At 40.2% G+C, this 16,722-nt stretch overlaps 1 protein-coding gene across 6 annotated transcripts in view; it reads right to left on the bottom strand.

The window, feature by feature from the left end:
• Nucleotides 1-16,722, bottom strand: part of CUX1 (cut like homeobox 1) — a 284,502-nt gene that overhangs the window by 141,893 nt on the left and 125,887 nt on the right. For 5 of the 6 annotated variants that reach the window (XM_050909117.1, XM_050909118.1, XM_050909119.1 and 2 more), the window contains 2 exons: nucleotides 15,068-15,146; nucleotides 1,101-1,238 (listed from right to left, as the gene is read on the bottom strand). In XM_050909117.1, the coding sequence (XP_050765074.1) occupies nucleotides 1,101-1,238; nucleotides 15,068-15,146 (217 nt within the window). The remainder of the gene's footprint in view (nucleotides 1-1,100; nucleotides 1,239-15,067; nucleotides 15,147-16,722) is intronic. The other variant, XM_050909122.1, reaches the window with a different exon arrangement.

Below are 16,722 nucleotides of genomic sequence, written 5' to 3'. Positions count from 1 at the left end.
CTCAGGAAAACTCTGCAGAGTGAACTGCAATTATTGTACATTTCCAGCAAAAATACTGTCAGGCTTAGAGCGTTATGGCTCCCACATGACATCTTTTGCAGTCCAGCTTGAATCCTTGCATGCTGATACCTGTTCTCTCCATAGGTCACACCCTCCATGTTAAAACAAAATATATAACTGCATATATGCTGCTTCTGCTGGAAATGAGATGCAACAGAACCAACTTAATTGCTAATGTAGCTTTCAAACGTTACCCACTTGGGTGCAACAGTTCCATAATACTAAAAAAAAAATCTCCGTTTTCCCAAATGCCTAGACAATTTACCTTTCCACCACGCAGAACTGAGTATTAAACATGGAAATGAAAAGTCCCATGTATAGGCAAGTAGGTGTACAACTGAGCAAATTTTGTTTCCTGATGCAGGAAACTTTCTTCTGAATCATGAGAAAACTTCAACAGGCTTTAAATGTCATTGAGATTTTCATGTATTTTCATGTACTCTGGTCTCATTAAAACTTACTTAAATAATTGAACAGTATTAGCTTGTATTTACTTCACTCTATGGACAGTCTCTAGAGTAAATATAAAGTATGTATGCTGAATGTATTCCAGTAACACATTTCAGATTTAGATAAGGAAAAACAGAGCACAGAAAAAGTTCCATTTTGTACAGATTTGTGTGTGCGCAACTGGATTTTTGTGTTTGTCTGTGTAAAATGTATGTACTACAAGCACCCACACCCACATTCAGCTTGATGTCAGTAGCAGCACTGTCTCATAAAATGTCTACATATAACTTCAGTCAGGGGTGTAATTTTCAGGTAGTGCTGAAGGCTACAACCGAATACGCAGAACAACAGCTCCATTCTCTGACTTGGTGCTACAGAAGACGAAACTTTTAAAGAAATCCAAAGAGTCTACCCAAAGTCATATCTATACGCATAAATACAGAAGTGGCTATAATATACTATTATACTTTCTTTACTGAATTTCAATGCTACTGTCAACCCTACCTGTAAGAAATAAAACTGAATTTAATCCCTGTCTTCAGATCTCAGTATGCATTAAAAGCTGATAAAAGAATATGTTTGCAACCTACCCTGATTTTTCACCTCGGCGAATTCTTTATTGTATTCCTCTAGAGTTTCCCTAAGTTTCTGGTTCTCTGTTTCAATATCGTGCATACGTTGAACCTTCAGCTGAAGCTGCTGTCCTAAATCCAAGGCCGGAACCGGATCTGAAAAAGAAACAGTAAAATAAAATGTAAGATAACAGGAATACTTCTGCAACTCAAGCAGTTCAGAGCACAAGTGTCCTTTTTTCTCTATTAATATTCATTTTAAGTGCCAGTAAGGCCCTACTTTGAGTTTTTATTCCTGTATGTTCCTCACCTCATATCCTGCAAACTTCAAAAAACAGAGATAGTTCATTGTATCTGTGTTACCCTTTAAATTGGGGCATGCCTTCTTCATCCTGGTGTTAATCCACAGGGAAGTGTCCCTGAGTGCAGACAGTCATGATACGAAGGCATGTGAGGGTCTTAAGTTTCAAATTTTTGTTTGAAAAATGAGAATTTTGGGGTAAAAAGCAATCAAACTGCACGGCTCACTGACAGCTAGTGTCCCTCACATGCCTCTGCTTCTGCAGGAGTGAATTCCTGAAGCAAATTGTGCCCTCCTGCACAGCTGAGCTCAAAAAGGTTATTTGATCACGGAGATCTGAGCTATACTTTTTCTAATCGACAGATCAATAATAATCAGAAATATTGTGTGGATGTATTTAATTCCATGAACGTTGGGTTTTGTGACTCTTGTTCCCTCTTTTTCATACACTACTGATCAAATAGAAATTATTTTGAATGTCCTCTCAGTATTAGCTCTCTGATGTTTGTCCCCTTCTGCTCAAGAGAGTCCTTAGCACACACCTGACGGGTGCACGTGTGATTTATTCTGGGACTTCTTCCCAGTCAGAATAGGAAAACGCTGGAGTCCAATGGACTTATAAAAGATTATTGAATATATTTCTGTTATGGGCGCCAGCATCTCTTGTGAAATGGCTGCAAAGATTTAGTCTCCTGTTGAGGAATGCTAAACACCAAACTCAGTGGATCAACAACAGTATATATTAGGGAGTTCACTTAATTTTCAACCACCACAGTCATTAATTTTTCAGACCACCCTCAGTCTCTGGAAACACATAATAAGTCTATTGTACCTCTGTTAACACATTAAGCATGAGCCTGTGTGTTTTTTCAATATGCCAGCGTTGTTTCATAGTTTATAAAAGAATAGTACTGGGTTATGTTGAGCTGAGAGACATTATAAGTAGCAGCCTACTGCATTTTGTTACTTCGGTCCTTCAACAGCTTATGGCATTACCCTGTTCATAATACAAAATCTAGGTTGCTTGTCATCTGTTCTCTGTACATACATAGTTTATGACTACATAGTTTTTTCATTTATGCTTTTTAGGCCAAATACTTTTCATTATTATTATCTGTATTAAAATATTTATAATAAATCAAACTTAAAATGTTATTGTGGCAGAGACAGGAGGTACAGGTAAGGAATTAAATATAAAGTTTAAGTCACAGCAGTAGCACGAGTTAAAGGCCCTGCAATATTTATGTATGGTCCAATTACGGTATGGGCTGTCACAACATCACCCTTCTCCCATGTAGGTCTGCCGACCTTTATCTGGAATGACCGTTTTGTCACACTTCTGCAGCTCAGCATTTCTCCGAAAGACCTAGCCCAGGACATTCATCTGCTGAACATAAAGAAAGGCTGGATTGTCTCAATCTATCCGTGTCTGAAATTGTTACAGGAACCGCAAAACATATCAGGCAGGGATCTTAAGCTTCAGCTATGATATTTCTACAAAATAGAGTTAAGATGCCACAATGAAAGAAATTGAACTTTACAAAATCGTGGGTGCAATTTTCCCCCCTCGTTTAACATGCCCATTGTAAAAAGCCAGGACACCGACAAGAGGTATTTTGCTCCAAATACACAGGGCTTTTTATATTTAAATCAGTAAAGAATTAAAAGACAAAAATAACATGGGCATTATAAAGTGAATAATGACTAAACCTTTAGTCAAATTTGCAATCCCTGAGAAGCTTTATGTACAAAATGAAAATGCTTGCAATCTCATAATTATTCATCAGGACATGTATATTTAATTTAGCTCTATTAAAGGTTAATGTTCAAGTAGCAAAACAGTGGCAGAACAAACAAAATGTAAAAACAGTCTCTGTGCATTAAACTTCAAACTTTACTAGAGCCTATTGGAAGGACTAATGGCCTGCAGCCACTAAATACTGCTTAAGGACACGTAAAAAAAACCCATGGCTGAAGCACCTCTTAGACTTAATTTTTATAAACTGCATTAGAGAAAACTAATCATTGCATGACAATAAAATGACCAAGACATTTTGGGCAGAGACACAAATACTTCATTTCTCACGGCAAGCCCCAACATGCTCCTTAATCTCAAATAACCTAGAAACCTGTGATTTCTGAAGTATTTATAAACACCGATTAATCTGAAACAAGTATAAACCTTACAGTCAGAATGACTCTTTTCTTACCTGAGTGGAGGGGATTTAAAAATAAATAAAAATACTCTCCTTTTCCCAACATATGCATGCATGAAAAAGCATACCTTTTTGTATTAACCAGACTTACAAAGTATGTTTCATGTCATTTAACAGGAGGTCACTGAATTTTTAAACAAGCAATGGACCAAAACTTTCGATTCATTACACAAACAACAGGCATACACATTTCAAAAAAATCAAGTGGCACAAGCTTACGGAGAGAGGCAAAGAAGGAAATGCCCTTTCTGTAGTCTGTAAAAATCATCTCACTTAACACTTAAATGTGGAAAACTCATCACAAATTATTCTCTTGGTTTGAATCTTCTCTAGCTTGCAAAAGTTCAGAATCCCTGCTAGGCACAAGATAAATGAGAAAATTGGTAAAAGGAATCTGATCATCCAGAACTCGAAAAAGTGTTTCGCAAGATCATTATTGCCCAAGAGTAAATTGAGATGTCTATTTTTAATACTAAATTTGGTATATTTTTTTTCTATTGCTTCCTGTTCTGTTCTACTTTCCTAATCCACTTGTTGCATCCCATACCCACAAAGCAGCCCTTTGCATCATGTGTTTGCACGCAGCCCAGCACATCTGGATCCGATCCCTAATAAGGCTTCCTCCACGCTACCATAGGAGAAACGATAACTGCCGTATTGTAAAACCAGTATCTGCAAAGCCTGTTCCTGCCTTTCAGTGCCGTTTCACAAGCAGCTCTCTGAGCAGATCCCTGTGCTCACCGCTGTGACACACCACACCGGTCCCCTTACAGATGAGCTTCTGTCTTCACAAAGGAGGTGGATGGACGTGTCTCAATGAACACAGATGTGAAAAAAAAATTAATGTTACAAATGTAACGTAATTTTTTATAGCAGTTAATACTTCACATCAAACAAGCTGGTGCAACGCAGCCACTGTAACACCTCTCAGACTGTTCTCACACCACATACATGCCCTGATGATAAATCTTTTCTGAATAGCAGCGTAAGAGAACCAATTTTTTTTTTACTGCTGCTTATGCATGTAAACTACACGTTTTACAAACAATTTTAAAAGAAATGCAAAGACAGATCTCGCCAAAACAGCGCATTACATGACTAGCTAGAGGCAGCACTTCACCACCCGCAACCCCACGCTGCTCGGACCAAACCCAACCTCAACCCAGGAGATAAAACAGGACTATCGATGACCAGCTGAATTTCCAAAGTGAGTTTCATTTAAAAAAACCCCGTTCCTCCCTCATTCTGCAAGCTGGAAAAAGACACAGATCTTAATAATTCAATATAAGTGTTTACACAAAGAGCACTGTGGGTACCGTTGCCCTCCCCTGTCATTAGGCAGAAATGAATGCACCCCCTTGTGAGCACTGCTCGTGCAATGACATCACGCTCCTGCCTGCGTTACTTTTCGCCAGGGCACTCTAGGCTAATGTAATCATACGATTACATAATTAACCCAGCTGTCTCATTAAGAAAATCAACTGGAATTCAGGGCATAATTAGTCATACAGCAATTAGCATGCTGATGAGCAACTGATGAAAAGCTGTCTCGATATAGAGTATGCTGGGACCACCCTCGTTATTTAAGAAGAGGGGGGAACGAGCCCACCTCAGCTCCAGGAAAAGAAGCTCGGTCTGGAAAGTTAATGTTTAAAACCCCTTGGCCGTAGTTGTTTTTGTTGTGAGAGGGAGAAGCTGCCTCCCGAACAGATCAGCTTCCTTCCAACTGCCGTTTGAACCTGTTAGCTAATACAGGGAGACTGATGGAGGGATGGGCTGCGGGAGGAAAATTTGCCAAATGAAGTGGAAAAACTATGTCATTGTTTAAATACACAATTTACAGAGCACTGTGGCCAATTACCCTCTCTCTCCATATATATATATACACACACACACACATCTATATAAAATTTTTTAAGAACAGCACTGCGGCGCGCTGCTCAGCGGGAAGTTTCTCCAAGGGAGAGCGCTCTGCAAAGCCCACCTGGCCTCGGTGCCGCCGACCTGGGGGCGGCCGGGCCGCAGCGAGAGGGGCGCTGGCCCGGTACCGGCGGGCAGCGGGGGCGGCGGCCGCGGGGCTGCCCGGACCCCGCGGCGGGCACCGGCCCGGGCCGCGCGGTGGGGGAGCGAGCGGCAATGCGCGGCCTGGATCGCGCGGGGTGGATCGGGAGGCAGCCCCGGCCCCGCGTCCAGCAGTGCAGCAGCCGGGGGGGGGGCCGGGGGGGGCTGCAGCTCCGGGCGGGGATGCTGGTGCTGTGCTGAGAGGAGGCTGCTCCCACGTTTCAAAGCCATCACAACCAAACCGTTTCCAGGCACGGTGCGACGCTTATAAAGGTGTCAGGTGCTGCAAAGGCGTACGGCGCCCGGCCCTTCCCTGCCCGGGGCCAGCGGGCTCGCTCTTCTGCTTATTTGCAACGTGAGTTCATCTGGTATCTTTAAATGGAGCTCCTGAAGAGACTTTTCCAAAACAAAGGACTTTTCCTAAATCCCCTCCTCCCTCTTCATTACAGGCCTGTAACACTGGAAACGTTAAGAAAGCAAGTTATGAAACAGCGCCAGAACTACAGGGGCAATTAATATTTTATATCACTGGAAATGTGTTTCCTAAGGTTCGGATCTAAAAATAATTCATCGAAGGCAAGGCGTTTCTTTCAACAAGACTGTATTTCTGTTGCCTAAACCACATTGTAAGCAAAGCTTTCTTAGCGATCGCTCACAAGAAACGCCCACACAAAATGATAAGGGAGGGGGGAAAAAAAAACATCCTCCTTAACACAACTTTATTAACGTGATTTAACTTTTTAAAAAAGCCAGAAGTTCAGCTCTGCTGTCACAATACTTCCATCACGAAGTAAAAGAAGTTTTTGACTTTCTAAATGCATCGCTGCTCAGCTCTACCGCTGCTCTTTGCAATGAACGTTTCTTTTGGAGAACGGGCTCTGGTTTACAGGCAGGAAGAAGCTCTATTAGCTTTTGATGCAGTAAATGCTTTTTTGGGAGGCTGCGTATCTGAAAATAACCTGAAAATGTGTTTTAGAAAAAATAATAATTACATTGTAGCTTTTGAATATTCAAACACCTCACAGCATACTTAATTAATTCATTAATTATTCCCCAGAAATTTCAGGGGTAAATTGAAATAGCCTAGAGAGACTGAGACAAAGATTTCATGGAATAAATGATAGCTTTCCTCCTTTTCCCCTATGACTCTAGTAGCCCAGGGACAGAAGAGTTATAGCCGTAATTCCGTTTGAAACAAAGCTCATCATCTCTCCAACTCCTCACTTCATAAAAAACATGAAAAGGTTCTTCCTTCAATCAAGAATTATACATATTTTCTTACTCCCCCATCCCACAGGACTGGGATCTCTCTCTTCCTTTTATTTTTTTCCACTTTTTTACAGTGTCCTCCTCACCCTCCTGCTGTCAGAGCATTTTGTAAGGGCTGTAACCAGGGAATTCAAAGTGCCCACAAGAGGGTGAGGGACTCTCATTTTCCTTACCAGCAAAAAAGCAGAATCCCAAATTCTGCTGACCTCTGAAAGCAGTAAAGCAGCAAAGCAGCAAAGCAATCCTGATGCGACCCCTCTGTATGGGGACGGGGGGAAGTCACAGCAAACCGGCGCCTTTCCTCCCCATTAATCACGACATAAGTTCTCCGTGGCAGCACTCTCCAATGCTTGCAGGGTTAAGTGAAACGATGCGAGATGGTATATAGCCAATTTGACCACAATCATATAGATCCCTTTGCCAGAATGTGGTTCTTAGATCTTGTGGGCTATTATTTAAAAACATCCTTTACTTATCTACCAATTCTAGAATGGCTACTGCCAGAAAGATGCTCTGGCCCTGCCCCAGATTATGAGATGCATCTCTACCCTGGTATCCAAAAAACTCATATAAGGCAGAGTAAATTGACTCCGTAATGAATTGCATTGCAGTTCCCTGTATTTTCAAAGGAGTTACCAAAATAAATCCTCAGAGAAGTTTTTAATATTAAAAGTGGGGTATGCATAATAGGTGATGCAGTATTTTATGGCACTATAATGTGTCAGCTGAAAAAGGACCTAATGAGTTACAAGAGAAGCCACTGCAACTGAAAATGCTCCAATTTGATCGTTAATATTATAATAATGGCTGAAGACATTGGAATTTACTGCTCACACACTGAGCTCAGTGCAAAGCAAAGGACAGTTACAGAAAATCACTTGTACTCTAAGTTTCATTTCTCCTACTTTGAGATTATAAAAAGAAACAAGAACCTTCCACTATGTTTGAAAACATTTCTGCCACAATCATCCCTTCTTTCTCCTAAAAGCTTCTGAATAGACTTAGCACTAAACCCTCCGAAAGCTGGTGTTTATTCTAATTCCAGTTCACATTCCTGCAACCAAGAAAGGCAAAGTCCAATATTCCCCATCACAACCACAGTCTGCCTCTTTTGCTCCAAATATGCAGCACTGCTCCAGTCACCGGGGTTAGGGCTGCTCTAACTCCACTCCCTGAAGCAACAGCTTTCAAAGGGTGCTGCAGTTATCACCTCCAGGTGAACACCACCAGTGCCTGCAGCGATATCTTCTCTCTTATACCGCACATTCTTCCTGCTTCTATTCATTGCATCCTTCCCCTTATCTGCACCTCCCCTCTTCCTTCCATGCCTCCAGCCTACCAAGTAAAATAGGGCTTGACAACCACACAATAAATTATTTAAAGTGTATGCTTTAGGGATATTTCTTCCTTCGAATATTTATTCCAGCTTTTACAAAGGAATTTATCCAATTATTAATTCAACGAGAAAAACGAAAGAAAAAAGTACGTGATCAGACAAGCCCAATTTCAAGCCACATATTCAGGTAACAGAGCTATTTTTAGTTATTTTGACAACAGTTTCAAAACATAAGGATAAAGTGAATGAATACTAAAGACGAGAATTGGCCAGGACTTTGCGCTTCATCTGAAAATAACTATGTAACGCTAACAGTATGCCCTACCAGCATGCATTCATCCAGTACAGATCCAAAATGGTATTTTATGCTGTGTCTCTGAATTCAAACCCCAGAGGGAAGGAGGCTGAAGTGATTATGAGCTATTTCTACATTCCTCAGCACTGGACTACCCGAAGGCTGGAGCAGCATCCCAGGCGATTCAGACTGTTCTGGAAAATAAAACGGTAGCAGCCACTGTCCCTATCAAAACGCTGCTCAACATCTCCCGTCTGCAGCCTGGACTTTAAACTGTCCCTCTCACCCCCACCTCGGGCATTTCTTTGTGCAAAGGTTTGCAGAGCAGTCTGGGGAAAATCACCAATGTCTACAGTCCCTAATTTTTTACTGGACAGACTTCTCTTCCAAACCCAACTTCCAGAGCTGGGGCATTTTTCATATGTTTATGCAACTCCGTTTTTTTACCTAGTCTAAACATGCTGGTGAAGCATCAAGGATTTTGTCTTCAGATGAGATACAGTCACAAGCTAAATCACTGCCTGCAGCCACAAGGGTTTATCACTTTTCACTCTTTCAAGTATTAACTATGCTCAATTTTCTGCTTAATTTTATCAGATTTTCAAGTGTGTTTAGAAAGATATCCTACTGCTCTGTTTGAAGGGGTGCCTGCGCTACTTCTGTTGTCCATCAGCGAGTTCATTTTACTTCCTTTCCTCCTAAGACCACTCACTGTAATATTGTTTTCTTTTCCCTCTAAGCTTGAGAAAAGGCACGTTATGAATATTCATTTCCCTTGTAAAGTTAGGGGCAGCAAAAATATAAGCCTTTTCATTTTATGTGTCTACCTTCAATTTTATTCAAACATATTTTATTTGGAAAGGGACAACCATTTTGACAGATAAACAAACCAGGAACTGCTTAAAATTTTTCACACTGTTTGTAATGATACCAAACGTTTCTCAAAAATTGTCTGTGCTGATCAGTCTTGATAGACCACAAACTCAGGGTATACTACAACCCGACCTTGCTCTTTAGACAGAGTTTTGCCAAACAATTAACGATTAGCCCAATGAAGAGTGCCCTGAGTATTAACTTTTTCAAACTATGTTTTTAGTATTCTAGTTCAGGATATGCTTAACACAGTCCTTTGGAGTGAACCTCGTTTTCTTCTCCCCTCTTTATGTCTCCCCTAAAATTTACATTCAATCAGCTCTTCTCTACCGGCACAAAAGGCTGGGTGTGCTTATGTTGCAATTCAAGCACATCACGCAACTTCTGGGTCATCTGGGTATGTAGAAGTCTATACAGACTTTCTGCTATCAGGGCTGGCATTAACCTTCATGCTTTCTGCTTAACGTTACACTTTACAAAAAAATCCAAACACGTCACGTAACATATAAATACAACAACTTCATACACATTTATCACCTCCAACATAAGCAGCAGATAATTTTTCGGGGGGGGGGGGGGGATCAAACCTGTTTTTCTCTTGTATCACCTCTAACCTCAGAATATTGATCAAATACACTTTAAAGGGAAGTCTTCTCTTAGCCCAAACAGCAATACAAGTCTGGAGAGTGTTGCTAAGTTGTAAAAAATCACAAGCCAACGGAGTGATAGCAGTAAGCACTGCATCTCACACTGCTGCTAGCATGAGCTCCGTGGTGAAGGAATGAACCTCTCTTCATGGGTGAGAAACAAATTTTCATTTCTGCCTTTAGAAGTAATTCCCTAACACTTACTTTGTGCTTTACTGATTACTTATTTTAAAAGAAGTTTGTGTTTCCTCAGCTAAATCAGTCCTTGGAAAAAGAAAGCCCTATGCAGGGCAGTTTGAATTTGCAAGGCTGAACTGTGATTATATGTAAACAAAAATATTACATGTAATGATGGGTGTGTGGAAAACTCCCTTGGAACTAGCCTGCTCCTCCTCCAAACCCCTTAGTAATATACAGCCCCCATGGCAGGGCCTGCAATTTATGATGGCAAGGAGTAAGGGAAAGATAAAATTTCCACTTCAGCCATCTTTCACTGTTATTGCTTTTAATTATTTTGACAGGGCACATTAGGAAAAAAAAAATTCTTCTTTTTACTCTCTCTGTTATTTTATACTTTCCTTAGATAGCGGGTCCTCTAAGCTAAAAAACACGTCACGCACATTATATAGCACCAAACTTACAGCAAATCTGATCACAACAGAGACCTGTGAAAAGTCTCCAATAAAAACACACATACATCCCCTTTTACACTGTAAGAGTAGTTTAGTTTCTTGATGAGAAAATTCCCATTAAGCAGAAACGAATGCCATTTATGGCTCAACCCTAGAAGGCTGCACAGTCCCCACCAAACCGAGAGCAAGTATTTTGCATTAACCGACCCTGATTCTCAAACATGTATATGCTGAAAAAGCACAACGCTTTTTCCTACTATATTCGTACAGGGTATCAGCGAGATGCAATACTGTGCCTCAAGTGGAAAGGCGTTACGGAGGAGCGAGAGAGGGTTAGGACTACGTTTCCGCAAAGCGGCACGGGGAGGGGAGGCAGCGGCGGCGAGCGCGGGGTGCACTGGGTGCCCGAGCACGGCCGGGGCTGGCACTGCTGCGCCCACAGCCCGGGCACGGAGTAGAGAAAGAAACGGGAAGGAGACGAGCTTTTCAGGTACTCCCCTTTGGTGGCAAACTCTTAGCAGTATTGCAAAAGATACACCATCAGGTTTTATAGGAAAACAGCCACTGAACCCAAATTTGGTTTAATTGTTGCCACATCAAGATAGCAGATTTTCTGTTTAAAGGCAGAATTGTTTCTTCTCTGCCTACACAAGAGCCATGCTTAACAGGAGCAATACTGAAAACTGACCAAATCCAACTGTGGCATTGTGCAGTAACTGCACAGTAATAAAGACACAGCATAAAGAGAAACTCTATTTAACCAGTTTATCCAGATACTGTCATCTGGCATTCACTCTGGGTCTCCACATTTTAACTTTTACTTGAAAATTACCGTGAAGTTTCGTTTAAATAAAAAATTAAGTAGGGAACACTGTTCCGTTTTAAAGAAAAATATTTAATTTTTAGTATTTTTAATGCTTAATATTTCCCTTTTAAAGCTTTAGAAAAACATAATTATGAATATACTGTTTCTGCAAGGCAACACCGCTCCTCCAAACACTTACACAATAGGGCTCCAATTTCACTTTAAGTGTTTGCAAGATTAAGACCCTAAAAGCCAAGGGTGCTAACATAATACACTTATTTTATAAAACTAAAGAGAAAGAAATCTTGAACAGATGGAAGAAAGCTTCCTCAAAATACAGACCCAACCTCCCTTTACTTCAAAATAAATATATTCACATTATTTTTAAAGGTAAGTTGTGACAACCTTGTTGATTAGTGCAATTCATGTGGCAGCATTCACTTTTCTCTAGCTCTCTACTGCATACTGAAAATAAGGCAATTAAATGAGAAAATTAATTCCATTAATTAAAAATGTTCAGTCTCAAGCAAGACAGAATGATCTGAGTGAGAATTACAGCTGTATAAATGTACATAAACCAAAATGTTTTCCTTGACATGTACTTTCCTTTAGAAAGGATAAATTTTGCAGCACAAACCAATGATAATGCTATTTTAACAGTATCATAAAGCTGGAGAGAGATATGAAAAGGTCTGTTTTATCTTTTAAAGAGAAAACCCCTGATTTATATAGGAAAATTTACAAGTAAAATACCACCCTTCCCACAAATTCCTCACTGGTGAGCCTGAGTGAAAACTCTGGTCAAGTCAGGAAAGAAAATCATTAAACTTAGCTGAATCCATAAAGCACCGTAGCTGGAGTTTCAATACAGATCATTTTATAGTAAAATTAAAATAGAAGCCCTTTTTAATTATATAAAGTGTGCACATTATTACTGAGGAGAGGAATACATGCTTTCCTCAAGAACCATAAAATTGGCTGCTGGGAATTAGACTTCAGCTGCAATTATTATATGGTCCTATAAAGGATATTGAAAGTCTGATAAAATTGCACCCTTGTCATGTAACAGTGATGCTTAATGCTAAATAACCACTCCGCAGCATTCCACTCATAGCTTTCCCAAAACATCATAGCTCCCTTCTCACACTGAAAAGAAAACATAGCAGGATTTTGGAGCTAAAAGTATACCTAAATATTTGAAATACCAAATGGACAGGTCAAAAGATATGTAAAGCCACAGAGGCAAAACAACACATGTGATAAATGAATACTGATGGTCTTTTATAAAGGAAAGCTCTCCATGGATACATACCTAACGTAAAAGACTACATAGGATGAGAAGGAAATAAAAAAGCCCAATACAATGATACAATGAAGCAAGCCCCTAACTGCATATGCTTAACTCAGCCCTACCGCATTGTGATGAATACCAGTGCCATACATTCCTAATGGCTGTTTTCCTTTTCGTTGCAGTATGTGCTGTAAACAGTGAGTATTTGTTACGCCTGCATACAGCTACAGGACACTGGCCGGACTTCTCCTTGAGAACCTGGAATTTGCTTTTAGCAACATCGGTACGCTCCTCATGTGCCTCTCAGGCCTGCAGGTAGAGCATGGGACTAAAACCTGTAGATATTTCTAATCCCACAGACTTCATCGCACTCACAACTTAGCCAGGCCAAAATTTTACATGTAGTAAGAATATCAAAGAAATATTTCTCTGACACATAACATAAGGCATGCGCAGGGGAAGGCTGGACAAGAGAGAGATTGTAGAGTGTGGAAGAAGGGGTGTAAATTTTGCTCTTGCAGATGAAGGAAAGGAGAAAATTCTTTCTCCTACAAAGAAGTACTGACAAAGTCCCTCACCATTTAGATCCTACAGCATGGGTGGGATATATGTCCTACTTTCTCCGTAAGGCTTCAGTCTGACTCTGCTGTTCAAATCCCAGCACCTGTGATAACGCCAGGCTTCAGAAAAAAGCCTCTGCACAAGAGCATGCAAAGGATCCCACACAGCTCTTGTTTGACATGACTACTCCGTCGTGAAAAAAACCAGACCATTAGAAATCAAACCTACTCGCCTCCCAAATTATGGCAGGAAACAAGCATCCTGGGCTGCATTAGTATGGAGATGGAGGGGCTACAGCTTCTCTCCTTCACACTGAATGGTGGACTTGAAGGCTGCAGGTATGTTGGGTACATTTTCACCGAGGGGTTTCCTTTATAAAACAGAGCTGTGAGAGCCTGTCCCGTGCCCATGCTGCTCATGCCAGCGCAAACTGCCCGCACCCTGTAAGCAACGGTCTGGAGCCTCTCTGAGTTAACTGCCTCTTCCCACAGCACAAGCAGACGTGCAAAGGAAGCTGTTCACTTATGGAACGTTACTAAGACTATGAGCAGGAAACAAGTAAACGAAAACTCACAGACCATAGCTGATTAACCTAAAAAACAACATTTCTGAGGCAATTGTGGTCTCGGACGAGCACGATAAGTCCCTGCATCTCTCTACATATGCTGCACTTAATACAGCAGGTACTGGCCACTGGGCACTACTTGAGTATAAATGTGAAAGCATAAAAAAAATATATGTTAGCTCTGACTGAGCATCTGAAAAACTTTTCAGACCTTTTAACCAGTTAAGCTGTAAACAAAACATTAAAAAATTAATTTTTATTTGAAGCGTGCATGAAATGTGCTCCTCAAAAGGTAAAGCAAGTAAAGACTAGGGTGCACTTTGCAATGAGGCCTTAAAAGCCCTTAGAAGTATTAATTATACCTCAAAACCTCTCTTGAGGTAAGTATTTTGAATATTATATATAATGTCAACGTTTTATAAAAGTATAAAATCATACACACACACTGTTACATGCCAACAGCTCAGTCAGGCCAAGATTTGAAAGTGGAGACTTGGACTCCTAACTCCCTCTCATCTTTGCGTACAGTTGCAAAAAGAAAAATCAGTTCAGACAGTATCTACCATTGGGGAAAACAAAAAAATCAACTCCCAAAAAGTAAAAAGAAATTAACTGGAAACTTCTGATGCCAAACATAAAGGAAAGTTGAAAACACATACAATAAAGGCCTTTGAATAAAATTTATGATCACACTTACACTGAACAGAACTGAAATTTGGTAGTGATTGACTTTTCAGTCAGTCTTTTTTTTTTTATTTGGAAGGTATGAAAAATTTTCTCTGTCCTTTAGAAGTACAAATATTGCTGCTTCTTGATGAAGCTTCAAGATGCATCTTTTTTGTTAAAAATGTCTGAACCCTCTAATAAACAAATTACTGAGAATCACACAATATTGTAATAATAGAAAATGATTCGTACAAACATTAAAATGTAAATGCAATGAACTGTTTTAAGAGAAGTCATGAAATGTGCCTTAGTTACAGTTCTTTCCATTAGAAACAATACTGGAGCGTATCAGTTTCAGAATAAAACCATTGCTCATATTCACCTTATCACAGGCAGAAAAAATGCCTGGTAGCATTCACACAAAGATAACCCATCATTTTTTCAGAATAAGGAAATAATTTGCTTACCTGGAACATCAATTAATCTCTTATAAACATTCAAGAAGGCTGCCTCTGCTTCTTTGCTTCTTTTACCCAATGCGTCAATCTAAAAGGGGTGATGAGAAAAGAAGGCTTTTAGACTTGTTCCAATACAACTCTTACACTCAGAGCATAAAAATAAATTAATATATTTCACATAAAACTAGTTAATACATAAAAAGGGAACCCAAGTCTCCTGTGTACAGCTCCTATAGAAGCAGCCTTTTAAGAATATTTCTGGTACATTTGTACTGAATATAATTTAAAGTCCTGTTTCAGCACAATAGCAAGCATCAATATTTTTATGAACACTACTGTCTATTGTGATTCTTTACTTTAAATCTTTATAAGAAGCATGGTATTTGCCAGACAGGTTCTCCCTCAACAACTGTTTTCCTTTACCGCTTATTAAGATCTAACACAACAAATGGGAACCGCGTGCACTTCTGATGTCACGCTCTGTCTTTATTGTGGCAAATGTATTTTTCTATTATTTCCACTAAGCCTATGAGAGGATGAAAAGATGTACTTGTCGGGCACCCTGTGATACTTAACACTGAACAACTGTGAATCTTCTACATGCAAATAAGTTTTCTAATAAAGCTCAGGCACAGACCCAGAGAGTCTATACTATCTTCCACTCATGAGCTCAAGGCAGGCTCCTGTGACTAGCTAGCTTCTCTTCATATTTTGTAATACATGCAAGACTAATCTAAGAAGCTGTCTGCCCAGGTGAGGGAAAATACTACTTCACACCATCTGTTATTTCCCCCTAAATCTGTATTTTCATCTAAAACTTCATTTTACAAGGAAAGGCAGCTTTATGGCTCTGAGAATAAAATACTTATTCCACAGCAACTTTTTCTGGTAAACATGTATTTTCCTAACGTATTAGAAAACAGAAGATTTACAATTACTAAATATTGACAAAAAGCAACCAAACCGACCCAAGACCAGGTCCATTGAATTAATACTCCAAAGCAGAAAGAGACAGAAAGGGAAACAGGAAAGCCTGACACAGTTCTGAGGCAGCTTACCAAAATCAGGAAACTAGAAGTATGGAGATTATCGTTCCCATATTTTAATAAAAAGCAAGGAAGGATCTGAAGAACTACGGATACAAAGGCCTGATATCAATTCTTCTGTGTATTTGAAAAGCAGTTAATATTATGAAACCATTTAAAGGTGTGTACGTCAACATGTACTAAAAAAGGAAGGTCCTGTCTGAAAAACGTCCTTGAATTCTTTCACTACATTATTGATTTGGTAGATAAGGCAGAAACAATGGGACAGAGTTTACTGTATCTGTATTTCAGGAAAGTATCTGATATTTTATTATACGGGAGGGAGATTTGCAGAATTAGAAAGCGTGCTACAAACCCGCCCGGCTGCAGTGGTTTGCAGAGCGCTCTGGCACAGGAAGCAGAGGGTGCCAGGGAAAGGAAGCGGCGCAGGGAGGAGGAGAGATAAGCAGGAGGGTGCTGCGGGGTCAGATTTGGTGCCACTTCTGTTTACTTTGTACGAAAATGACTTTGTGAAGGGAAGGATTTGGGGGGGGGGGGAAATCCTACAATGCAGATGATTAAAAATAATGGAGGGAGTCGGACACAAAGTGCACAGGAGCAGAGCACAGGAACACCACG

Source organism: Gymnogyps californianus, chromosome 20 (assembly GCF_018139145.2).
Source record: "Gymnogyps californianus isolate 813 chromosome 20, ASM1813914v2, whole genome shotgun sequence".
Taxonomy (NCBI): domain Eukaryota; kingdom Metazoa; phylum Chordata; class Aves; order Accipitriformes; family Cathartidae; genus Gymnogyps; species Gymnogyps californianus.
The sequence above is the reverse complement of the archived record's forward strand: the minus strand, read 5'-3'. Positions and strand labels throughout refer to the sequence as shown.